This window comes from Phalacrocorax carbo, chromosome 7 (genome assembly GCF_963921805.1).
Source record: "Phalacrocorax carbo chromosome 7, bPhaCar2.1, whole genome shotgun sequence".
NCBI lineage: Eukaryota > Metazoa > Chordata > Aves > Suliformes > Phalacrocoracidae > Phalacrocorax > Phalacrocorax carbo.
In genome coordinates, this window is record NC_087519.1 from 2,628,290 (window position 1) to 2,652,292 (window position 24,003).

Sequence of the window (24,003 nt, forward strand, 5' to 3'; positions counted from 1 at the left end):
ACTTTGTCCAAAACATGGAAGAAGCCAGTAGAAAGCGGAAAACGGCACTGCTGCATCCATGTGTGCAAGTGAGGAGGAGGACAAGGAAGAAGGCAGCAGCTGGCTTGGCATGTGAATGCAAAACCTTCTGGGCGGTGGTGGGAAATGCTGGGAAAGAGAAAAGGGAACAGGGAGAAGAAACTCAGTTAAAATGAGTGTGGTATTAACAAAAATCTCTTTAAAAAACCTCAAGATATAAAACGGCCTCTTGACCAACTGTGTGAAAGTGATACAGTGAGTGATGTAGGTGGTATGGCAGGACACACCAAATCTAAGCCGAAGGGGATAAAAAAAAAAAAACCCTGCAAATCTCTTGAAAGCTGGCTTTAAACAATAGTGACATGTTTTGACACCGTTCCCTGACAACAATGGCTGTAACACAAACAAAAATTCGTGATGTCAAGTATTAATACTGATGCTGCATGAACTCAGCCAATGTGGTCCCAATTAAATATCAAGCATGGTTATAATTTGAAAAATGACTGCGGAAATGTCATTGCGACATTCCCTGCTCGTGTCTCTCCCCAGTGTACACCGCAGGTCTGTGCATTTCCCCAGCGGGATGCGGTCCCCACCTTCCCCATCCTCGCTCACGGCTGCCGTAGGTACAGCAAGTCCAGTCGCCTAAATGCGTGACCCTGACCCGCATCAGGAGGGCTTTTTAATATTAAGTTGATGTCCTATTTTACTCTGAGTTTTGAGCCATTGACCAGGTCTCGTTGCATGTTTTTCTCTGCAAATATGAGGGCTACAAAAACACCTTCTGTAACATCAAAAGCGGAGGTGCTTCTGCAGTCACCGGGCTCGAGAGGACGGGACTTTATGAAAATCAAATGTACAGGGATTTGTAATACAACTCTGAGACTTGGCAACACTAGCCGCTGGCAATAACTTCAGTAGCCAAGCAAAGCCAGACAACGTCCAACCTGCCCACATGCTAGCACATGGGTGCTACGGTGCTGACAGCAACGAAGCTCAGGCAGAAGTCAGCAAAGTGCCTGATTTATCCAGGATTTCCAGAGAGTAAATTAGCCGAGACAAGCTTATTTGACCAGGACTTCTGGCTGCAACTGCTCCTCAGAGCAAATACATTCTTCCCAAATAATTCTCTCTTGGTTTATTGCCTAGGCGACAGACTGGGACATCTACAGGACAAATCTGCATGCAACTCGTGCAACTCACCTCTGCCTTATTTCAAGTTGCTGAAGAGGTTCCCAAAATTCAGGCCATGCTGTGGTGTCTCCAACTGAGGATCTACCCAACCATGAGTTGTCCAAAACCACCATTTGTTTCTCAACCATCAAACATGCCCGGGAGATACCAGACTCACAGACAACCCCTGTGCAAGGCTGATAACGCAAACTGGTCCTATTGGGCAGCTTTTAGGGCCACGGTCTATTCTGCTCTTCCCGTCAGCACTGATACCCATTGATTTGCACAAACATGAACATGCACGCTCATCTTCACGATGTCCCCATCATGTTTTGTGTTATCAGAGCGATCAGAGAGTCCTGAGCAAGAACAGCTATGGGAGATTTTCCTCTCACCTTCTCCATTTGCTCCCTGGCTCTCAAACAGTCCTCATTTACCCTCCTCTTAGAGACAACTGCAGCCTTCCAGCAACTAATTTATTGTTTTCCTAAGGGTCCTGGCTGAGATGGGAGACAGTGGAAATGCCCCCTGACTGCAGAGCGCCCGAGGAGACACTGCTGCAGACTTCAGTCTGGGGTGGGAGGGAAAAAAAGACAATTAAACCCCCCCCCTATAATGCAAATACTTTATTATCAATGAGTGACCGGTATTAGCTTTTTGCCTGGGTATTAATAATATTTCAAAAAACCATACATCAAAATTAGGGCTTTCTCCTATTTTTGCTGTATAATTTTTCTTTTTAAAAAAAATCTGTATTGAAAGAATTATATAAGCCAAAGTGCATCTTCTGTTTTTTGTCCATATACACATTGCACCATACATAAATAATTACATTGTAAAAATGACTCCATAATTACAAGTATAATATATATTTTCATATAATATATAAAACTTTATATTAAATCTAGGTAGATGATATTTGGGATAGTCTGTGTCATTTTTTTTCTTTTTCCTTTCGTCAGAGGCTGACCATTATCGATTGTTACTGAGTAAAATCTCCAGCCAACAAGGACACGATGTGATAAACTGTCTTGAGTAACATGGCCCCCAGCCTTTGGCGAAGCTAATCCGCACGCTGTTCGGGTCGTAGGGCCCGTCTGCGTAATCCAGATCGGCCGTGTGCTGCAAGAGGCAGGACTTCTCGTAGTCGAACACCTTGATGGAATAGCCCGGCATCACCTTGCGCACTATCAAAGTCCTACAGTTGGGGATGTCCAGTGTCGGGGAGTTGACGAAGATGGGATGCTCGCTGCGGTTGTACGCCCACACACCGTCCGGTTCTTTGCTAAGTAAAATCCCGTAGCCGATTTTACTTCGAGTCCTTCTCACAGTCTCGCTCCTGTTTTCCAGGTTTAGCTGTCCGAGGCAGAAGCCGTTTCCTTGAGGTAGGTCATAAAATATACTGACAGACTGTTCGTACACTGTGTAGAGGCGGCCAACGCGCGTCCGGTGCTCCCAATAGGCCACGTTGCACCAATGGCTCCTCTTCACGGCATCGGGTGACGTACTGGCATCTGTGGGGGAAAGCAGAGGAGAAGTCAGGGTTTGCTGTGACCACCTGGGAAAAGACAGGTATGGAGGGTAAGCAAATGGCTCTTCCCACCCATCATCTTTGCTCACGGGGGAACCAAACTCGTGTTCAGCCCAAAACTTGTGTTCAACCCAAAGCCCACCTTCAATCCAAACCTCATGCTAAACCCAAAGCCCGTCTTCAATTATGTCAAATGCTGCCAAGAAAGAAGGCTCAAGCAAAAACTGGTGACCCAACAGGCCACCCACCAGCTCCTGTGGAGCTCCATGCCTCTTTTTCTAATTTAATCTTCAATCCTGTGTCCAGCAGCCAGGACCCTTTCTACTCAAGATATGTGCATTTCTACCACCAAGAGTGGCATGGATACTGTACCACTACAACAACTCCGCCACCCCTGAGCTTGGCAGGTCCCCAAGCTCCTCCAGCACTGCTGTGGTGGTGTATCCCCATTTTCAAAGGCCAACTTGTGTCCATGAAGTGCCTGGATGACTGACCCGACAGTTATCTCTGCTATGTAACATTCTTTGACAGCGACGCTGATGTTCCCACAGAGAGCATGAAATCTGAGGAGGCATTTCATGCCAAGGGGGACTAGTTGCTATGAACTATACACGTCCTCCTACAAAGCCATTGGAACTCTCTCCAGGACAATAAGTAACGTCTCTTCTTTCTAGGAATTACATTTAAGAAAGACAGGAGGGATGCAGACTGCCAGAAACCTGTGTAAGTTATGATGTCTCCAGAAGGAAGATGGGAACTCTCAGTCATAGAAGAGCCCTGAAGAGGGCAAATTAACCTCTCGCTGAACATCATTCCTGCTCCTACCGCACCAGTTAACAGAAAACAACCCTGGGATTTCAAGCAAGGAGCTCTGCTTCAAGCCAGCCCTGCTCTGTGCCCGGCATTAAGCTCCCTGACAATATATCACGCGCCCGCGGCCTGCTGACCCCTCTGCCTTCGTGCCATCATGTCTGATTAACTCGCACGCGGGGTGATGCCATTATTTTGCTTCAGAGACCCTATTGACGCACCGGATTTCAAGCACAGCCTACAGCCCTGTTTCTTTTCGGGCTCAAATTACCTCGGAGGGGAACGGGCTCTCCTCCCCATTAACAATCTTTGAATTAAGCTGCTTTGTTAGAGTTTAACTTGAGTTGTAACTATACAAATTTAAGGGGAGGGAGATGGGGAGAAAGAGGGTAATTGGGCAAGCGGGGAGGCAGCGGGGAGGCAGCGGGGCCAGCAGGATGCCCTTTGCTGTGGGCAATGCTCATCGTCTTGCAGCGACCCCTTCACCCATCACAGGTCTAAACCACCCCAAAAATGCCAGATTGGCCCCTTCTTCCCCCATCATCTCTTTAAATGATTTTTAGGACCCAGCATCGCAGCCAACAGCCCCTTTTTGGTTTGATGCACATTTTATCCAGAACTGTGAAGGAAACCCCACAGCAATTAGACACTTCAACCCCACAGGAAAACGAATCACCATTTCCTTGCATTTATGGCAAACCTCCATGGAAGAGTGAGCCAAGAGCTTCATGCCCCCTGATACTGGAGGTGATGTCCTGGGCCTCCTAAAGGCATGGGAAAAGCCTTGTTGAACACAACTGGGTGAGATGCACCCCTTAAATTCAGAATTAGACCCTTGGTTGGAGCAACGGCAGCATCCTGGAGCCAGGTGAGGCAAACTTGGGTTTCTTTCTCCCAAGGACCAGGTCCTGTAGGTCAGCCACAGCCCTTGTGGTGGGGTAGGACACTCCACCATGTACCAGTGACACCAATGGGTCTTTGGTTTCCGTGCTTCTGAGCCATCCTCAGTGGAAACTACTCAGAATCACTCTGTAGTGAGCTCATCCTAATGCTGCACTCTGCTAATGACAGAAAAACAGTAAAACCAAAGGTTTTCCCCCATTCTTACTCTTTGGCCAATAACTGTATTTCCTTTGCCATCTCAAATGACCCTCCTGCACCTGCATCTCCAGCAGTTAAACAAACAACTCAACGTGCTCCAAAAGGCTATTGACTTCATCAGCAAGTGCATGATGGACGTGTTGTACCCAGGCACATCATTAAATACTGACAGCTGGACTTGACTATCTCATGATGCCTTGCAAAGCACCAGCCATGTGAACATGAGGTTTTAGGGATAGAAGAGAGGATTCAAATGTAAATCTGGGTTAGATCCACTCCCAGCTGCCTTATGCCAATGTGATCCACTAAGGTCTCCACCAGGAACAGAAACTTTGATGAAATAGGTGACAAAAAGTTTCAGAACCTCTTTGCATTATTTCTACAGCAGTTGTAAAAGCGATGTTAACCAAGTTTATGGCATTAACACAAATCTGACCCAAACAGTCTTATCTAATTGAATGTTACTGAAGCAAGTCCATCCTTAGCTGCATCTGTACAAACCCCTGAAATCAACAACTTGGCGCGGACAAAAATTGTTTGACATTCTCTGGTGACATCCTTTGGTCTACCACCATGCAGACTGTCAGCATATTTTGCTCTTTAAAATGCACTATGGCAAATAATTCCATGTTTTCTTTTAAGAGGTGAAACAAGAGGTAGTTCATAGGTGATGAAAATGGCACGACAGCAGAAAGAAGAGGCACTGAGCAACGGAGCTTCATCTGCAGGTACGTCTTCCACAGCGTCTAGTTTCCAGTCATCTTTACCCTGGCACATCACCCAGTTGAGATGCTCACAGTGCCTTTCCAAAACTCTTTCAAACACTAGACTTTGCTGCTATCCCACTCAAGTGATGCTGGGGGGGCTACAGACAAGCTCAGAGTTTTTCATCTGCCGGGCCCGGAGGCTGGTAGCAATTACTGAGCTCTGCATCTGTTTAACCTCCCAACCTCCAGAAAGCCCTGCATGCCCATTAGCTAAGTTGGTTTTGTTATTACATTTTTTAGAAACTATCACTCAGCCCCCGAATTTGCCTTACAGGCTAAGAATGGGACAACTTCAAAACTCACGTTTCCCCATCAGCTGAATTAATTAGGGGAATAGTCAGCAATGAACATTTCAATAGCTTATTGCTATTGAGTTTCCCATGGCTTATTGCAAATCAACACATCTAGTCAGGAAAAGCAGGAGGAAACCAGCATCTATTCTACAAGAACATCGCGCTTTAGGTGACACCATCCCTGGTGCCATCTCTGCTTTCCAGGAACTGGCAAATATTTTGGCAAAGTCATCAATCTACAAATATGCTGAAAACAGGAGAAGGTTTTTTTTGTACCTCCTGCTTTCATGCATCTGGAATAGCCTTACTAAGATCACTTCCACACAATTTATGACACGGGCTTCAGTCCATCTATACACGCACGCATCTCGGGGGGTGAAATCCCCCCTGCCAACGTGCTTCTCATCTCTCTCGCCCCGTCACAGCTCTGGCCCAGCAGTGACAGCTCTGCCAGCTCAAAGCACCCCTGGAGATGTCCTGTGCTCCTTCAAACGGGAGAGGACGTGGGTTTTAGGTAACTGCACATCAAGCAACTAAAAGTTTCCTTTCCACCCCGCTTTTCCTGGCCAAGGGTGAAGAAAGGCTTTAAAAGCCACCCACCAGCTACAAAAGCAACCTGCCTGTGGCCCACAGGCACATAAAATACTCCGAAAGGAGACAGTTAAAGGCTCATCTCAAAAGCCTCTGCCTCCGGAAAGCTTTTGGCAGGGTCCCTCTTGTGCCCCAGCGCCATCCATCGCTGCCACCCTTGCCGGCTGCCTCACTCCCCGTGCCGCAGTGGGTTCCCTTTGCCTTCTTTTATCTCCCGGCGCACTCAACCAAATCCTGAAAAGATGAACTCATCTCGCAGCCCTGACATAAAGCAAGCACTTTAGCAAGCCCCTAATACAAGGGGGCCTGCGCTGTGTCTTATCCCCTGCCAAGTATTAGTTTCGCCTCCAGCTATTAGCCACTACCACTCAGCAGACAGCAGGGGCGGCCGGCAGAAAAGCATGTCCTCTGCCTTTTAAATAAATATTCCATTTTTTCCTCCTCTTTTTCCACCCTGCCCTTTATGCACAGACAAGAAAATCCACTTTTTTCCTCTCTCTTCCCCCCCCACCCCCTTTCTGCTGGAACAGAGGCAGGCTTGTTAGCTTTCTTTTTGAAGAAAGAAAAATATTTTAGTCCTGCAGAGCCTCCCTCGATGGTGCACGCCGCATTTTTAACAACTATCATTGTAGGCAGCTACAACTTCTAACAGCTACATTTAGGCTGGCGTCAGGGCTATCTCTTCCATCAAAGCCACCTTTATCGATCAGATGGACGGGCTGAAACTCTGCCTCTTGTTTACTCGTTCCGCCAAGTCGCCGTTTCCTCCGCTGCAGCGATGCCTCGCAGCAGTCATATCCAAAAGGAAATTCAAACAATTTAAGATAAAAAAACAAGATAGGAAGCAAGACGGAGAATCAAAACCAGAATGTAACAGGAAAAGAGTCTTGCATGGCTCAGGCAGAAGGAATATGGGTACAGGAATAAATGCAAAGAGCAAATACTGTAAATCCTCATGGCATTAGCAGCGCTGCTGCTTTCACTCCCTGCAGTGTGGAGGTAAAGAAAATAACTTGAGGTTTTAGCTTATGTATGCTTTGACAGTGCTTGATGCCGGTAAAGTTCAAAGCAGTGCATTAAAAGAAAAAAGAAAGATGCTTTTTTTCCAAAACAAAAAAGCTGCACAGTCCCACTGCTTGATGTTGCACTTAAAAGCAGGATGGAAAACATGGGCAGATCACAAAACACATGATTAAAATACCTCTGATTCATGCTTCGGCTCTTCCGAAGCCACCAAACCTCTTCTCAGCAGGTCAAACACCCCCCATGATATATGGCTGCAAGTAAGATCTTGCGGCACAAGGAAACGAGGGTGAGAAGGGAAGTCTGCTGCAGTGCTTTGAGGAATATTCCCGTTTTTGCACGGACTCCTGAGGAAACAGTCACGAGTGGCGCCACGTTGTTTATCCAAGCAAAGCCCCCCGTGAGGAATGGGTGATGCCAGCCCCCCCCTTCCCCACTTAACCCCAAACCACGCTCATGGGTTTTTCAAAACACGTTTAAGAGGCGCCCACAGGGAAGACCATGCCTACGAAGAAAAAAAAGCACTGCGTGCTCCGAACGTGATGAGGACTCGAATGCACATCTGGGCACCTGAAGAGATGAAGTGGGATATTCAAAAGCATCCCCACGAGTCAGCCCACACCCCCATTTTCATGTCACACCCTCCCGTACTGCTGCATCTAACGCTCCCCTGGCCATGGAGCTTTCTCAATGCCCAAAGTCTTTCTTCAGTTTTATTCTTTAAACTCTGTAAGATACATCCTCAGTCTTTTTTTCTCCCCTCTGCCGTAGCACAGACATATGCTTACGCTACCCAACACGCAGGAACGTGGAAGTAGGATGGTTATAGCCATACACAGGTCACCGTGAACAAGGTCCAGATAAAAATCCCTGCGCAAAGAACATGCACATTTCCCAAAAATCTTTTAACAGTTCACCAGGGAGCCATCGGTTAAAATAATCCCCCATTAATACCCTTAGAAACAAGCCCCCGGGTAAGGAAGGGGTTAAAACTTTCTACAGCAGAAATGGAATTTTTATGGCCCTGAAAAAAAAAAAATTAATTGTCAATCTGCCCTAGCAAAGCTCACAACCATTTTCGTTAAGCCAATATACTTAAAATACCTCTGCCTTACAAGTTTCAGCTGGAATGCATCACTGCAGCCCACCGAGAGCCCCTGCACTGCAACCACCCCCGGCACGAGACCCTGCCCACGCGGGTTGGGGAGAAGCTGAGCGTTGCCCCCAGCACGGGGCTCCCCCATGCAGACCCTCTGGGGACACAGGGCCACAAAGCGGCCACCATCTGTCTGTCCATCCCCACTGGGAGTGGTGGGGTGGGACTCTAAAGGCACCGTGCCACCCTTGGAGGAGCTGCAGCCCTTGGCGAGCCACATCTCAGCCCCTTTGCCGCTTTGTCAGCCCATGGGAGTGCCCCGACGTCTGCTCCACCATATATATTTAAGGCAACAACCCAAGTCCACCAGCAAATGAATGGAGGAGGCTGGGCAGGACCTGAGCTGCCGTCCTGAGATGGCCCTGGGGACACTGGAAGAGCAGAGGCAGCAGGAGGTTCTCCATGCTGTCCCCCAGCAAAAGCCAGGGAAAAGTCCTGATGAGGACGAGGGCAGTCCATTTTAATAATCACTTCTTGGTTTCTCTAATGAAGCAAGCAGCTGTGTGTTACAGCAGGACAACGGGCTTGTGCAAGGAGACGGCAGCTGGGTGCAAGCAGGAGGTTGAAGAACCCTAGGCTTCTTCCTGGACCTTTTCCTTAAGGCCCAGAAGCAACTGAGGATCCTTCAGTGTCCCAGCTTTGACCAAGACAAACTTGCTCTCTGATTCCTAGAGGCCCTGAAAAGCTGTCACCAGCTCCCGAGCTGATGACCGAGGTCAGCCATAGGGACAGCAGTCTAGACCTTCCCCATGCTGCAGAGCATCCAACTCTCTCCAGGCTGCAGGTTTGCTTCGCTGAGAGACATAAAGATTCAGCCCAGCTCATGCCTCAATTATAAAATGAATGTGATTTCATATTACAATTAATCTGGTGTCACCATTGTGGTGCAAAAGGCTCCCAACCCCTCCAACCCCAGTGCAGTTCCTGGCACGCTCCTCACGTTGGATGTGGCTGTTGTGCAGCTACAGAGACCAGTTCAGCTCACTCATCCAGCAAAAACCAACATCAAAGAAGGCACCGCGGACAGCCGAAAAGAGCCCTCGCTGCCACCATACCCACCATGAAGGATGCACCTTCCTCCTCCTCATCCACCTCCAGCCTTTACCTTGGAGCAGAGCTCTGGTGCTCCCCAGCCTCCTTCCATGAGCCAATTTAATTTGTTAACCCAGTAGATGATTAACTCAGAAGAACACTTGCACTGGGTTAATTAATTAAATTAGTTCAAAAAAGGGTCTGACGGGCAACAGAGCCGGTGGAAGAGGCGCGTGGAGAGGCCTGGGGGGAAAGGGGGACATTTCCATGGCAGCCCAAGAAACAAAAGCAACACAGGACAGGAGCCAATGCCAAGAATTAGGATGAAAACAATTTTCTCTGCATAAAAGAAACCACTCTGCAAAATCATCAGCTCATGCTCATTTTTTTTATAGCCTTCAAAGAAAAACACGCACCACGTTTAGTTCTGCCTGGAAATTTGTAAGCCATCATCAGTTAGCTTATTTTCAAGCTAAAATCAAGGAGTTTGTTTCTAATGTACCGTCTCTGGCCATTAAATACACAGTCCAGAGCATGATTTTAAGGTATTTTAGCAGGTCTAATGTACCTTCTCTGGCCATTAAATATGAAGCCCAGAACATGATTTTAAGGTATTTTAGCAGGTTTTTTTTCCAGCTCCCCTGCATGGTTTACAAAGGTCTTTTCAGCCAAGGGTGAAAAGTCCTAGAAAGTAAGAAAACTGGAAAAGCCCAACTCAGGTATTTTTCACTGACATTTTTACGCATTACTTCTAAAGGCCAATGTTTTCAGAGATTTAGGTGATTTTTCTTTTATTATTTTGAGTTGAGCAGTCTCTGTATAGTCTCAGCTTCCCTTGCACACAGCTTTTGCAGGCACATTCATCGCTCCTAAGTTCCTGGGCTGTGCATGTAACCACTTTATACCTGGCGCGTACAAGTCAACACAACAATGTAAATACATCTTCAAAAGGAGCCCCAAACATAATCACCTGCGTTGGCTGCCAATTATGAAAGCACCAGGCCTGTCATCAACCAGAATTTGGCTGAGACTTCTCTGCTGTTGGAAACCAGCCCTGGGTAAGTCCAAGCCTGGCAAAATCCCGGGGTCGCGCTCGGTACCTCCCTGAGCGCCCACAGCATCCTCGGCTGCCCAGACGTGGGTGCCCCCGCCTCATGCCCCAACCAGCCGAAAAAATGGGGAGAGAAATGAGCTGGTGAAAGGCACGGGCGATAAGATCAGAGGGGAAGGTCTCCACCAACTGATTTTCCATAAAATAGGAGGTTTGCTGAAAATCCTCCGAGCGCTGTCTAGTTGGGCTTGGCTTTTTTCTCTGCCTCCCGCTGCCAGCTGGGCAAGGCACCGACTGCACGCTGAGGAAGGGGGAAGCCTCATTCCCCGAGTGCCCTCTGCAGGGCAGGACTGCAAGGGTGGGGGATGCTGGGACAAAAATATGGGGGTAAAAAAATCCCCTTTTTTCATTTTTAGGCTGAGAACTCTCATGTTTTCAGCTCCTCTGGACAACCATGTACGCAGTCCCCCCCCCCCCTTTTTTTTATTCCCAGAGCCTGAAAAACGCTCTGAATCTGGGAGAAATCACCCCATAAATCACCCAATGGCAGATTTCCCTTTTAGCCGCCGCCGCCGCAACGTCCAATGCTCCCTTCCCTGCGCCGCTCCCGCCTGGCGCTGCGCCAGCCCTCGCTATTAATTAATCCGGGGGCCGCCTGCTGCAATCCTGGCTACGCCAACCGCATCCGACTTGGGCTGGGCTGGTGGGCAGAAGTTGGGCCGGCCTAATCCCGTGGGACCTCCTGAGCTCTCCTCTCCCTTTCGAAGCCGTTTCGGCTTTGGGGAGCGATTTTGGGTGCTCTTAGACATCTCGACTGATGCCCTCGGGGAGGGAAATAATCTGCTCAATGGCCAGCACTGCAGCAAGTCGGAGCATCCCGCAAGTGGAGGAGAGACTCTGGAAACCGGTGTAAATAAACAATAGTTTTTGGTCATAGAGAAGTTTTGGCTGTGTGCTTCCAAGCATTTTTAAAAGCAGAAACAAAATTAGGTCGTCCCTCTGAGAAGAAACAGGACTAACACCCCTTTCCACCTCCATCACGCCTCTTGTGCAGAGCACGTCGGGTGCCGGACTTGGCTCCTGGCTGAGCCTGGGAATCACCCTACTGCAGGGTGACGGTCCAGAGGAGGAACGCTCGGGCTGTAACCGAACCAAACCCTGCCTGGTTCGCACCGGCATTAAACAAAGGGGTTTCTGCTGGGGTGGAAGGGACACTGAGGTGATGGGGTTGTTTTGGGAACCCAGATGCTGAGCTGGTGAGAATGTCGCCAAGGCAGCTGCAGAGATGCCTCTGAAGATGTTCGAGCCTCCCTGCGCTTGCCAAGAGCATCGAGGCGTCGCCGGTGGCAGCAGGACCACTAACCCAGCACAGGACACATGTCCCTCCAGAGGACACACCTTCTCCAGAGAAAAGCAGGAGATAAAAAATTGTAAAAAAAGGCCTTTCCTCCTCCAACTGTTAGATAATACGAGGGCATTGATCTCCTCCGAACAAAGGGGGCTGTCCTGCAAAGGCCACACAGCCAGGCAGCACACCGTCACCTACTCACACTGCTCTCGGCACAGCCCCAACCCCAAATTACAACTCCCTCCGGTAACACCCAAAATTTGGCATTTCCAGAAGGTGAATGCTCAGCGGTTCCCCTCCACTAGGCCTCCTTCAGATGTCCCAGGCTGGTCATGCAAAACCTGCTCCCCAAAAATGCCAGCAAAGCTGGAAACTTTGGGCTTAAAAAAACCTTGCACAGGACACGGGAAACAAAGCAGGCTGTGACTGCAGCGGCTTTGCCACGCTTTTCTATTTTTACTATCCAGAAAACGAGCGGAGATGCTTCCCTGAGTGGAAAAAAAATCAAAGCAAAACCAAATAAAACGTCACCGTTGGATATACTTTGAGAGCCCGCAGTCGTGCTCCAGCCTGAGCCGTTCCCTCCAGAGCAAGAACGAAGGCAGCCTTGCCCCGCTATCGCACCTCTATCGGATTTACGACTGAGAACCAGCCGCGGTGTTTTGGAGCTGGAGGCAGGCAACGTGAGAAGCAGTGAGAGGGCTGAAAAAACCCAAGGCCACCCTGATTTCTCTGAGGCGAGGACGCCGTGCAGCCACGAGCAGCATCCTCGAGAGAAGACCGAGGCGCTGGAGACACATGTCTGTCGGCTCCATGCCAATACCACTGCAAATATCAAGGACTGTGAAAGCTTTAGGAAACTATCACCAACCTGGAAAACAAGCTGTGATGGAGGAGTGCTGGGCTGGGGGGGCTCCCCGGGGGCCACACGCAGGAGCCTATCAAATGTGTTTCTCCATACGGGCTGGGAATGAGCTGTTTTGCTGGGTGCAGAGTCCGGTCCCTGGCAGCCACGAGACCCCAGCCTGGGGTCTCTGGGAGAACAAAAAGGGCTTTCATCCCAAACCCACGCCAGTATCCAGAGCGGCTGTGGGTTCCCCATCCCAACCCATCCCCTGCTCCCCAAAAAAGGCTCCGCCTCATGCCTCCCCTGGCCCGACAATCCTCCCCAGCATCCTTAGAAAAGGCTTTTTTTCCAGCACGATGTCAGTGCCCTCACATATATGGGAAGCAGGCGGGGTTTGAGAGTAAAATGGAAACTCAGGCTTTGCTCTTGCTGGCCAAAGCCCAAGATCCTTGTCCTGATAAAGCCCTCCCCGAGACTCGCTGTCTGAGCAAGCCCCACAAGATGGGGAGCCACGGCTCCGCGGTCACCACCCCACGTCACACCGCCTGCGGTTGCTTCAAGTCCTCTCTCGTGGTGGATTTGACCAAGTTTTACAGGGAATTAACGGATTTTGGGTGCCAGCGTGGCCTTTGCAAGGAAACAATCCCCCTGGTGTGCAAGCCAGTTTGGTCACGTTAAAGGGATAAACCTGTATGGGGAGGCCCTGGGGCTCATATCTGTTGGAGGGAATTAAAAGCGATGGGGATGGAGTCCGTATGCCGTGTGAGCAGCCGTGGGAAGAGCCCAGCGGCGGGCGGCTGGCGAGGCAGGCCCCCGGTCCTGCGGCGCTGCTGGGGAGCAGGGGGACGGCTCCTGCCCCCCGGCTTGCACACACATGCACGTCTGCACGGCCGCAGCCGGGCCAGGAGGAACGTGCAGAGGGCTGTGTGCATGCGTGTGCACCCACACACGCCAGATTTTCCGATAGCTAGTTCATGTATTTATGTGTAAACATTTTCTGGGTCTATTCCAGCCCTTACTCCAAGCAAGCAGCTCGCTCCACTGACAACTGCTTGTGGCCAGCATCCATGGGCTCTTACTCCCACTTAAAGCAAAGACTAAACAATGACTTAAGCATCTTGGGATTTAAGCCCCAGAGTTGGTCCCTCACATTCCCCGTGGAAGCAGCGAGGATGCCGCGCTGGCAGTTTCTGCTTTGCAGGAGGACTCACACCACCGTGAATGTGGTGGATGCACTTGGAGAGGCCTCCTGGCCCTTTTTCTGTAGAATCCATAAATCAGCAACCCAGAGATGTGGCACAGGGCATGCATCTCTGCTAGCCTGGGATAAGATCACCCCCAAAGGCCAAACATATCATGTGTTATTTCTATACACGCTGGAATGGTGCTGTAAATCTATTTAAGTTCAGATAAACAGCAAGAAAACTTGTGCAAGGAATAAGCAGGGGATGGGGGATGAAAACCAATGTATTTGCACAAAATCCACAACATTTGCAAGCATCGCTGCAGCCCAGTGAGGCAGCGACATGTGGCCTCCGAAAGTCCCCGAAAGCATCTTCACAATAATCTCCCAGATGACAAAATTCCTAACCCTGTATTTGCACATGGAGAGTGGAGGTGACTCATGCTAATTACCCTCCCTGGCCAAGGAGGACTTGTTTTCATTTCTAAAAACCACAGTTTCTTATAAAAAAAGGGGGGGCAAAAAAAGGAAAATACCAAAATACACACGAAACTCCATGGGATACATCCTGTCTTGCTGCACTAATACAAATCCCAGACACCCCGATACTCCAGCTTCACTCGGGATGTTCAAAGAGAAAACGATTAATGAGTTCAAGCACAGACACAGCCAGAGACACAGGGCAGAGACGCTGCCACCGTTAGCTCCGGGTCTCCTGATTTCCAGTAACATTCATTCAATGTAACCCAGCTAAAATAATTTGTGGGTGTATGAGCAGAGCTCAGGAAGGGTCTTCGTTCAGATTAAAAATGCTCCCACCTTTCTTGGACAAGCTCTCGTCTTGCTTACAGGGCAGCTGAAATTTAAAGCTAAAAATAACCTTTTCAGGACTGGCCTATGCAGGGCTCGTGGTTGCAACTCCTCCACGAGATGTTTTGGGGTGGGGGGGGGTGGGAATGCACAGGCTGCAGTTATAAACTCTGCAAATTAAGTACCGAAGTAAACGACTTTCCTGTCGAGAGGAAAACGGGAAGGAGAGCAGGTCGGGCTCTTTGTATATCAAGGACAGGGAGATTAATGGAGCATGTGAACGCTTCGTTGTGGCTAACGAGCTCAAGACTGCACACCCTGAACACAGCCGAGCGCTAAGAGAAACGTCAAATTCTTCCCCTCCCCTCAAGGGAACTTGGTTTTAAAAAATAAAGCAAGGCATATTGGGGGGAAATACGCCTGATATTATACATTAAAAGGGCAGCCTGTCAACAGCCTAAAAGAGACTCATTTCTCTTCTCTGTTCTGCTATAGGTCATATATATATATATAAAATGTCCACATGGATGCAAGGAACCCCCCTGCAAGAAACCTGAAGAATAACTGAGTGTGAAATCAGGGTCTGATATTTTGCAGAAACACATTCACAAAGCTCCAGTGGGCACCACGGTTCCCACTTTGGACAACTTTTGCTCATTATTGCGACATTTCTGGCTATTTCTGATGGGGCTGTGGATGATGTGGAAGCCTCATCGTTCAACCCCCGTATTTGCATGGTACAAACAAACAAATGCTATCGATGTTATAAACTCTGTCAAGTTCCTGCACTAGAATCCTTAAATTGTTAAAAATAGGAAAGAAACTGCACAGTTCACATATTTTATAAAGCTGGGTTAAATCAACATCTGCAAAAAATATCCCTGTTAAACGAAATAGCAGGATTTCATTAAGTAAATTGCAAGTTGGCAAAAATTCTGAAAGAAAGGGAAAAAGCCACAGCCAGCCCCGTAATTTAAACCTTATTTTAACTGTGACAGCATGACTGCGAGGCTGCATTTCCAAACGAAAAAATAAAGTCTGAAAAAAAGAGTACCTGTTCCCCCCGTTGCCCACCTCAGCGCACCACGGTGTCCGCAGTCATTACGCTGATTTGCTCTTCCCCAGGGAGATGAAGAGGGAGTGGGACCTGCTCCCGGCCCTGCATCCTCTGTATCGAACCCACCAGATCTGCAAAATCCAGGATCTCCCACCACGGGGAGCACCAGGATGCCTGCGCGGCCGCAGGGGGCGATGGGGGACAATGTCTGTGGAGCTTGTGTACACCCCCGTGGGTCTGTAACCCATGAGTCCGAGCACAGAATTGAGCAAGCCCTTTGCCCAGAGGCCTAGCAGCCGAAAGCTGGGATTAGATGGCCGTGGGGCTGGGAAACAGCTCAGTCTGGGCAACACTTCATCACTTTCTGTATTTTAAACACATCCTGCTCCCCTGCACAAGACCGGGAGCCAGCCAGGGGCTGGCACCTGGGGAAGGGCTGGTGGCTCCTACCCCATCACCGTGCGGGCAGCGCGGTCCTCGTGGGTGCCCGTCGGGTCTGGGTGCTGCAGGGGTGGGGGGTCAGGTGGCAGCAACGGGGCTCCTGGCTTGGATATCCCAAAGAAGTCCCTGAAGGGACAGGATACGTCCTGCTACCGAGCAGGTCGGCGGTGCGCACCCGCAGGGAGATGCTTTTGGGGTTTCCTTTGGGACTGGCATTTTAGGGCAGTCATGGCACCACGGGCACAAACTTGGCATGCAACGCCACCTCCAGCCCGAGCTTCAGGGCTAACCTTGGCCAGGAGGTGTGCCCCCGGCATCGCCTGGGGCAGGCAGGGGGCAGGCAGGGAGCAGGCAGGGGGCAGGCAGGGAGCAGGCAGGGAGCAGGCAGGGGGCAGGCAGGGAGCAGGCAGGGGGCAGGCAGGGAGCAGGCAGGGAGCAGGCAGGGGGCAGGCAGGGCATCGCCTGCCCTTCCAGCCAGTTTTCCAAACCTGCCAAGCACCTTTCCCGCCGGGGGTGGCTCAGGCGGGCTGTGCTCGTCCCACAGCACCGGCCAAAAGCCTCTGCAGGAGTCGTCCCCACAGGGGACAGGCACAGGCACTGCCAGGCTGGGTGGGCTCCCACTGTGGGGACACCCCACACCCCAGAGGGCACTATCCTCCAAGGCCACCTCCTCCAGGGTAACACCCAGCACTGGGCACTTGGGATCCAAATATTAGCTCCCAAATTACAGTAATTACAATTTCCCACCCAAAAGCTCTGTTGTCCCAGGGAAATCACCTGGAAGCAGCGTTCTGGGATCAGTAAAATCTCTCATCCAGCACATACTGAAGCTGTTTGCTTTGAAAATAATTGCAAAACCTCAAAAAAAAACCAACCCCTAAAAACAACTGGTCCGATATGCAAACTCAGAGCTGAAGAGGAGACCTTTAACAGAAAGACCCATTATTTGCTTACAACGTTCTGGCTTTGCTATTTTTCCTGGCACTTACGACGCCCGAGTTATTTTGAAAGGCTGTTTGCTGCATACAGAGCCGAGAAAACAGCGATCCCATTTCCTTTCCGATCTAAACATCCGTTTGCCGTGCAAGCAGAAGGGGAAAAAAAAAAACCCAAAAAACCAAAACAACCAACCCCGTGCATTTCAGGAAGCGCAAAGAAAGGGGCGGTGGGTGCCAACGGGGAGGAGAGCAGGCAGGCACCCACCCTGCACAACCCAGCTCAGCGAGGTTTTCACCTACTGCCATCCCAGGGGGCATCCGTGTCCATACCCAAGCAAGAAATTGAAGCTGCACAGGCACCTCGGAGGTATGCTAAAGGCAGAGCATTGCTGGAACATTGCAAAATTGAATTTGGGAACAAAATGAAAGGTGCTTGTCCTGGAGCAAGTGCAAGGCAGAGCAGGCAACAAGCCCTGCCTGCTGCCAAAGCTCATCCCAAGTCACGTCCAGCCGCACGGCGCAAGTCATCTCAGCCCCCAGCAGCACGCAGGATGCTGTAGGGGTGAAGGACTGGATAATCAGAGCAATTGCAAGGGCAGGGTAGAAGTGCTACAGATGCTCATGCCTCCCCCAACACCACCATGCAACGACTGCTTGTGTCTTGGACGCCCTGCGTGCCAGAAGGGGTGCCCATGTCCAACCAGCCACCTACAAATCATGACGCCAGCACCACCTGAACCCCCAAACCTTGCAACGGGAGCCCCCAAGGCCGCAAGTCATAAAACAAACCCTGCACGGGGACAAGGTCTTGCACGTGCAGTGGATGCATCTCCAGTAAGGTGCCTCCCGCCAGCGCTGGTGGCTGTGGCCGTCACACCTCCCAGTTTGGGGGTACACACGTGCCACCCCAGGACTCTTGCTGTCCTTGCCACCATCTCCTCCCGGCAACACTTTCCACCCTTCGGTGTGCTAAGGGCCAGTTCAACGTCATGTTCCTAAATTTCCTGGCTTTTGAGGATACAAGCCAGGTCATTAACATTATTTATAGGTTCCTGTGTATGAGTTTCCATTTGTTTGTCTGCTTAAAAACAGTTAGGTCAAAAAAAAAAGAAATTCCTGGAGATCCGACAGTTAAAAAAAACCCCATGTCCACAGTCTGATGGACCTAAAGGATCAGCAGCTCCTTTAGAGACATAACTGTTTCCTTAAATGCTTATTGTGTAAATATTTAAGCTACTTTATAAAATTTTTACAATGTACTTTAGGAAGCATAAATCTCCCCATCAGAGCACGGCAGGCCATCGCAGCGGCGCACGCTTAGACGGCTTTAAGAACACAAACAGGGACATTTCCAACGCTAATGCTGGACCCCAGGGGCCCTAAGGTCACAATCTTACAGAAATAATTACTAAGCTGATCCCCTTCATTCACCCCAAAATGACTCATTGCAGTAAGTGTAACTCCAGCATCACTGTTTTCTAAAAAATATCTATTTACTCCATAGTGGATGGCATTACGGATAGAAGCCCTGAGATTTTTCTCTTTGCAGTGCAGCGCAGCACCAGATTTAATGTCATACAGGCAAAAAGCACGTAAGTCTAAAATCATCCACTAATACGCATCCATTTCAAGAATTAAATGATTTTTGTTTTTTTTTCCCTTCCCAAATGCCATGTGGCAAGTTTGGAACAAAGCCTAATTCGTTACAGCCCACTTCTGCATCCCTCACCGGTACAGCTGCCTGCAACCAAACCAGCACCAACCATCCGCCGCAGCCGCTCTCGCGGGTGCTGTTTGGAGAGATGCGCTGCTCAGAGGTGAATATTCCCTTGCATTATTAAAAAAAAGGATGTTCTTGACTGACGCATCTGTACTCAGGGTGGTTTCCATATGGAAAGCCGTGAAGCTTTATGAGATTTGCTTGGACACGGTGTTTCCCAGCCCCAATTCTTCAAAATAAACGCAGATCTTCCTATCTAACGCAGGAAATAACATGTTTAGCAGTTTTTCCCCAGCATGGTTTCTTTACTATAATTTAGGTGCGTTTGAGGCAACAACAACAACAAATGGAAATGGGGAACTGGAAGTTTATTCCCTTTGCAAAGCACAGCTTTCTGTTGTATATGATGAAGTGCAAAGAAAGTCCGGAAAAAACTTGGATGGGAGTTCAAACACTGATGCTTTAAATATGGAAGTGTGCTCTTCGATTAAATGTTTAAATAAAGTTTTCTCATACTAAATCATTTAAACATTTTCACATTCTCCGCATTTCTAGAAGCGCTGTTCACTTTTTATTTATTGTCATAACCCAGTGCCCTCAGCAAGCGACCACAGCTATTTGAGGCAACCTGCTTTCTAAAGAAAAAGTTCTTGCAGGACAGTGAAAATTCATGATGAGCAAGGTAGCCCAACTCTTATTCTCCAATCCACACTTATTCTCCAACCACCATCATATTTTCCTCTTTTTCTTACAAATAAATTCTTCCACACTGCACGTGGGGACAGCCAGGTTCTGCTCCAAGTATTGACCAGAGTAACTCAACTGACTTCACCATGGGTGTATTTAGACAGCTGTAACTCAGAGCAGAAATTGGCCTGGGCGTTCAAATTGTCTTTTTTAGAAATGCTCGGGCCGTTCCAGTCTGCCGTCAGTGATGAAGTCAGCCTTACTCATCCGAACACAGAGTACAGCTCTACCATCAGCATCAGGAAAGAGCTCCAACGAGCTTAAAATTTGGTGTGCGATTCCTTCTTTTAATGATAAAACTGTATCCGCTGGAAGGATCCGGCCAGATATATTTTGGCCATCCCTTGCTTCCCAGCGATTGTGTCTCACCAAGGTCATTTTAATGCTTGCAGACAACAGTGATGGCAAAGAAACCAGCGCCCTGCTCCCACCATGATGTAAGATGCTGGGAAAGCTCTGAAGTGACTACGGAGCCATGCTCAGATCACGGAGACCTGGGATGTCTCATTCACTGCGGTGCCCGTCTAAAGTCCTTAAGTTTGTTGAAGAGGTACAGCTCTTGCAGCCATGAAGCACAACGCTCAAGCCCCGTGATGCGACGCTGCTCCAACCTGCCTTCTCCCAGCCTATGCCACAAAGCTTAAACAAATGGCTAACTATAAGGAGATCCAGAATAAATGGGGATAAACTTGCCACGAGTCAATTCAGAAGAGAAACGCTGGAAAGGTTTTTATCGCAAGGCAATGCAGCAGTAGCAGAGGAATGGAAATACAAATTTCTTTTAAGACAGAGCTTGATAAACATAATGCGGTGTCCAAAGGCACAACGCAACCGGGCTAAGTCACGCAGCATGCTGTTACCAGCCCTTATGTTCTTTCTTCCTTGTAAATCCATCATTAAAGAAAAAAAACAACAACCCAGACCCAAGGGGACATTAGTCTTCATGAATCCCGAGTCCTGCTCAATGTTCAGGGTACCCTGATGGTTTCATCCCTGCTGTACTCCACTGAACCTCTCCCCACGAGCTCGCAGGGCTGTTTAGTTAGCGCATCCCAGTATAAAACTCCTTATTTATTTTGGCACTATTCACTTAGAAGGCCCTAAAACCCAAATAAAGTCCATTCCCCTTTCTGTGTATCTCCAGCTATTGACACTGCTCATGACCAATTTGCAAAACCAAACAAACGCGCGTTGTGTAATGGAGCTGGAAAAACAATCAGGAAGGGGCTGGAGATCTGCTCGCAGGTTCCCGCGGGGAAGGCTGGAAGGGGCGGCAGCCCAGGAAAAGATTACAAGAAATTAAACTTTTACTCTGATAACAACAGGCGCTATTTTCTGCCCATGACATCATGCTCCCAACCGCTATTAAACAATGGAGATAGTCCAGTGCTGGTTGAAGTCGCGGAGAACTTTGCTGTTCGTTTCAGTGGCCAGTGTGGTACGTTTCCCTGTTTTAAAACTAATTTTTGTTTTTAATTTCACGTGCCTCACAACCACCCAAATCCCCTCCGCTGGCTCCGCTGACATGAGGATAAATCATGGCATCCCAAGTCCATGCGAGCAAGCCCAGACCTTCATGCTGCACTCCCCAGCAGCAAACGATAAGAAATAAGCACTTTTGGGGCACAACTTATCTGACTTTTAGCCTCCACCCTTACAGAGAAGAACTGCGCTCTACAAGTGGCTTTTTTCTCTCTATTGGCTGCAGTTAAGTATCTAGAAGAACAGCTCAGACATGGACATTTGTATTAATATACCATAAAGTGTGAGGATTGCTACCCAGACAGCACCAAAATGGCCCCAAAATTATCAGAGCTCTTTAATCACACATAAAAGCAACTCCTTACTAAGGTTATTCAAATCTTATGGGTAATGTTTCATCCTTGTAGGTTACTCTGGATGTGAAATCAAGCTGGAAATGGGAATACATTAGCGGATCCTTCTACCTAATGACACAAGGCTGATGTGTAATTGGTGGCGTTTAGCTGCACCTGCGTAACTAAAGGATGGCCTGAGAATTTGGTATTTTTCAGTATTGCTAAGAACAAAGCACACTCCCACGCCTTGAACACGGTAAATGAGATAGCCTGATGGTCTTTTACAGCTACAGCCTGCATGCTCCAGCTTTGCAAAAATCAAAGTGGCCGACATAAGACTGAACAGACTATTTAGAGGAACCAGGGGTTGAAGAAGCACGATGCTGTGGGGTGCAGAGATAGTAGATTTACAACTCATATTCATGCATCCCCTACCCCAGAATCAATTTTGAAAAACAAGAGCTGCCACTAACATCTCTTGCAGCTTGAAGGACCCTGTGATGGCCAAACTCAGGCTGCCGCTGAACAAACACCCCTCCCAGCCACGAAAGGGCCTCTGCAACCGCAGAAAAAGGGTTTCCTCTCGTGTGCAATGTAAAAGGTAGAGCATCAATTCTTTGCTAAGGAAGACAAAAATAAGCCCTGCTTGCACCCTCCCTGATGCATATCCTTGTGCCGCTTCACAGCGCAGAGACGCGGTAGAGGACGGGGTGAGCGATGCACAGCCCGCACGCCTTCCCCAGCGAGAGCCCGGCCCCAGCCAAACTCACCTGGTTTCAGGTTTCCTTACAAACCCCGAAACATAAATATGCTCCTAATTCTGCTGGTGAAGCTGAGCCAAGTTTCTGGCAGGGCTGCTTATGGGATTGAAACAAGGGGAAAAAAAACACAGCGGTTTTGACCCAAAACCAAGATCTCCCCCCGCCCCCCACTTGGCACTTCCCACTGCCTTTTATTTTGTCTCAAAACTCAGGGCTCAAACACCCTCTTTTGGGAAGGGGTGGGATTTTCAGAGCCCTGCGAGACAGCCAGCTCCCCACCTGACACTGGACATCTTGATGGTTGTGCACTACAGCAGCCAGCACTTCTCCAGTGCAAGGACGAGGCAATCACAGCTTTTTACGCAGCAGAAACCCCACAAGAGTGGGAGACCGTTCCTAATGCCTCGTTGCAAATCCCATCCATGCCCAGAGACGAGCGCTTGCAACGGCAGCAGTCGGAGGCTGCACACAAATATAGCTGCAGGCATCTTTCCGACTGCTGCAAAGTCAAGTTTAAAAGCAGGATGTTTGGCTCAGCTGCTCTTCCCTCAAATAAACACCCACAACCTTACTCAAAACAGAGAGGCACTGCTCTGGGAGTACTCGAGTCGCCTTATTTCCAAAAACCCAGCCTTGATTTTCTCATCACCCCGTTTGCAGAGAACTGCTAGGTTGAGCTGGCCAGAGAATTCGTGTTTCTGAAGCTCTGAAATGCTGAACTGTTGAGAATTTCTCCCTGCATCACAGTCGGCTTCATCTCACCAGAGGAAAATAATCCAAGGTTATCAGCGTGACCTTGATACTTCAAAAGCCTGGGTCTGCATATAAAGCTTGGCGCTGCCTTTGTAGCACCAATTCAAGCCAGTCTGGAGACCGCAGAAGTCTCCAGCCGTGTACGGCTCTGCACCACGCACAGCAGCGGCACCGGAGCATCACGCCGAGGAGATGCCGTCCCATCCCTGTACCCTCAGTTAGGACGGGGTAAAGATACAGCCCTTTGGAAAACCATTTCTGTGGCCTGCATGTTACACGCCTTACACAATATTTCAGCTTATTCACATGACACAAGCATTAAATGCAACTTTAAGGGAGAAATAAGTAATGAAAGCCGCAGGATAAGCCTGTGCTGTTTCCTTCAGGTGAATGCACTCACACAGGCACTGGGGAAAGGCTCTTTCCCACCTTTAGGGCAATAAACCACCACCGCTCCTGTCTGCGGCTCCCTTTGCCATCCGCAAGGCTCGACCGAAGGGTGCTGCCTTGTGTGGCCAGCAGAAACCCCTGCCTGGGTGAGGAGCCCAAGCCAAGACGTTAATCCTGATGTATGTTTTAGCTACAACCCCAAGTCTTTCAGTTTGTGCTGCCTGCACCAACTGGGCACTGAAGGATGAACGTGAGCAGGCATTTTTGGTACTTAATGAAGCAGACGGATGTGAGTTGTTGATGGTTTAACCAATTTCACTTGCAGTTAAATCCTCAACTTGCTTGCCTGCCTTGGAAACATCCTCTGAAGGCCTAAGACCTTCCCGGGTGTCTGAACAGGGTGGAAAACATGGCTCGACATCCCAGCGGAGGCTTCCCGTGCTCAACACGCCACAAGCACTCAAACCCAGGGATCTGCACTGAGCCAGCCTGACCCGCAGAAGAGCCTGAGAAACAAATAAGCACCATGTCTTAACAAACCTCTAATCAAAGCAAGCTTGTGCTGCGATGGCCGGAGGCGGCCGAGCCATGGCAGCGAGCCGCAAAGCCGTGCAGCGCATCCCGGTCCTCCCTCCGCACCACCCG

General features: G+C 49.2%; 1 protein-coding gene across 1 annotated transcript in view; it reads right to left on the reverse strand.

The window, feature by feature from the left end:
- Positions 1-1,802: 1,802 nt before the first annotated feature.
- Positions 1,803-24,003, reverse strand: part of SMAD6 (SMAD family member 6) — a 44,723-nt gene continuing 22,522 nt past the window's right edge. Inside the window, exon 4 of the mRNA XM_064456044.1 lies at positions 1,803-2,705. Coding sequence (XP_064312114.1) covers positions 2,164-2,705 — 542 coding nt within the window. The 3' untranslated portion in view covers positions 1,803-2,163. The remainder of the gene's footprint in view (positions 2,706-24,003) is intronic.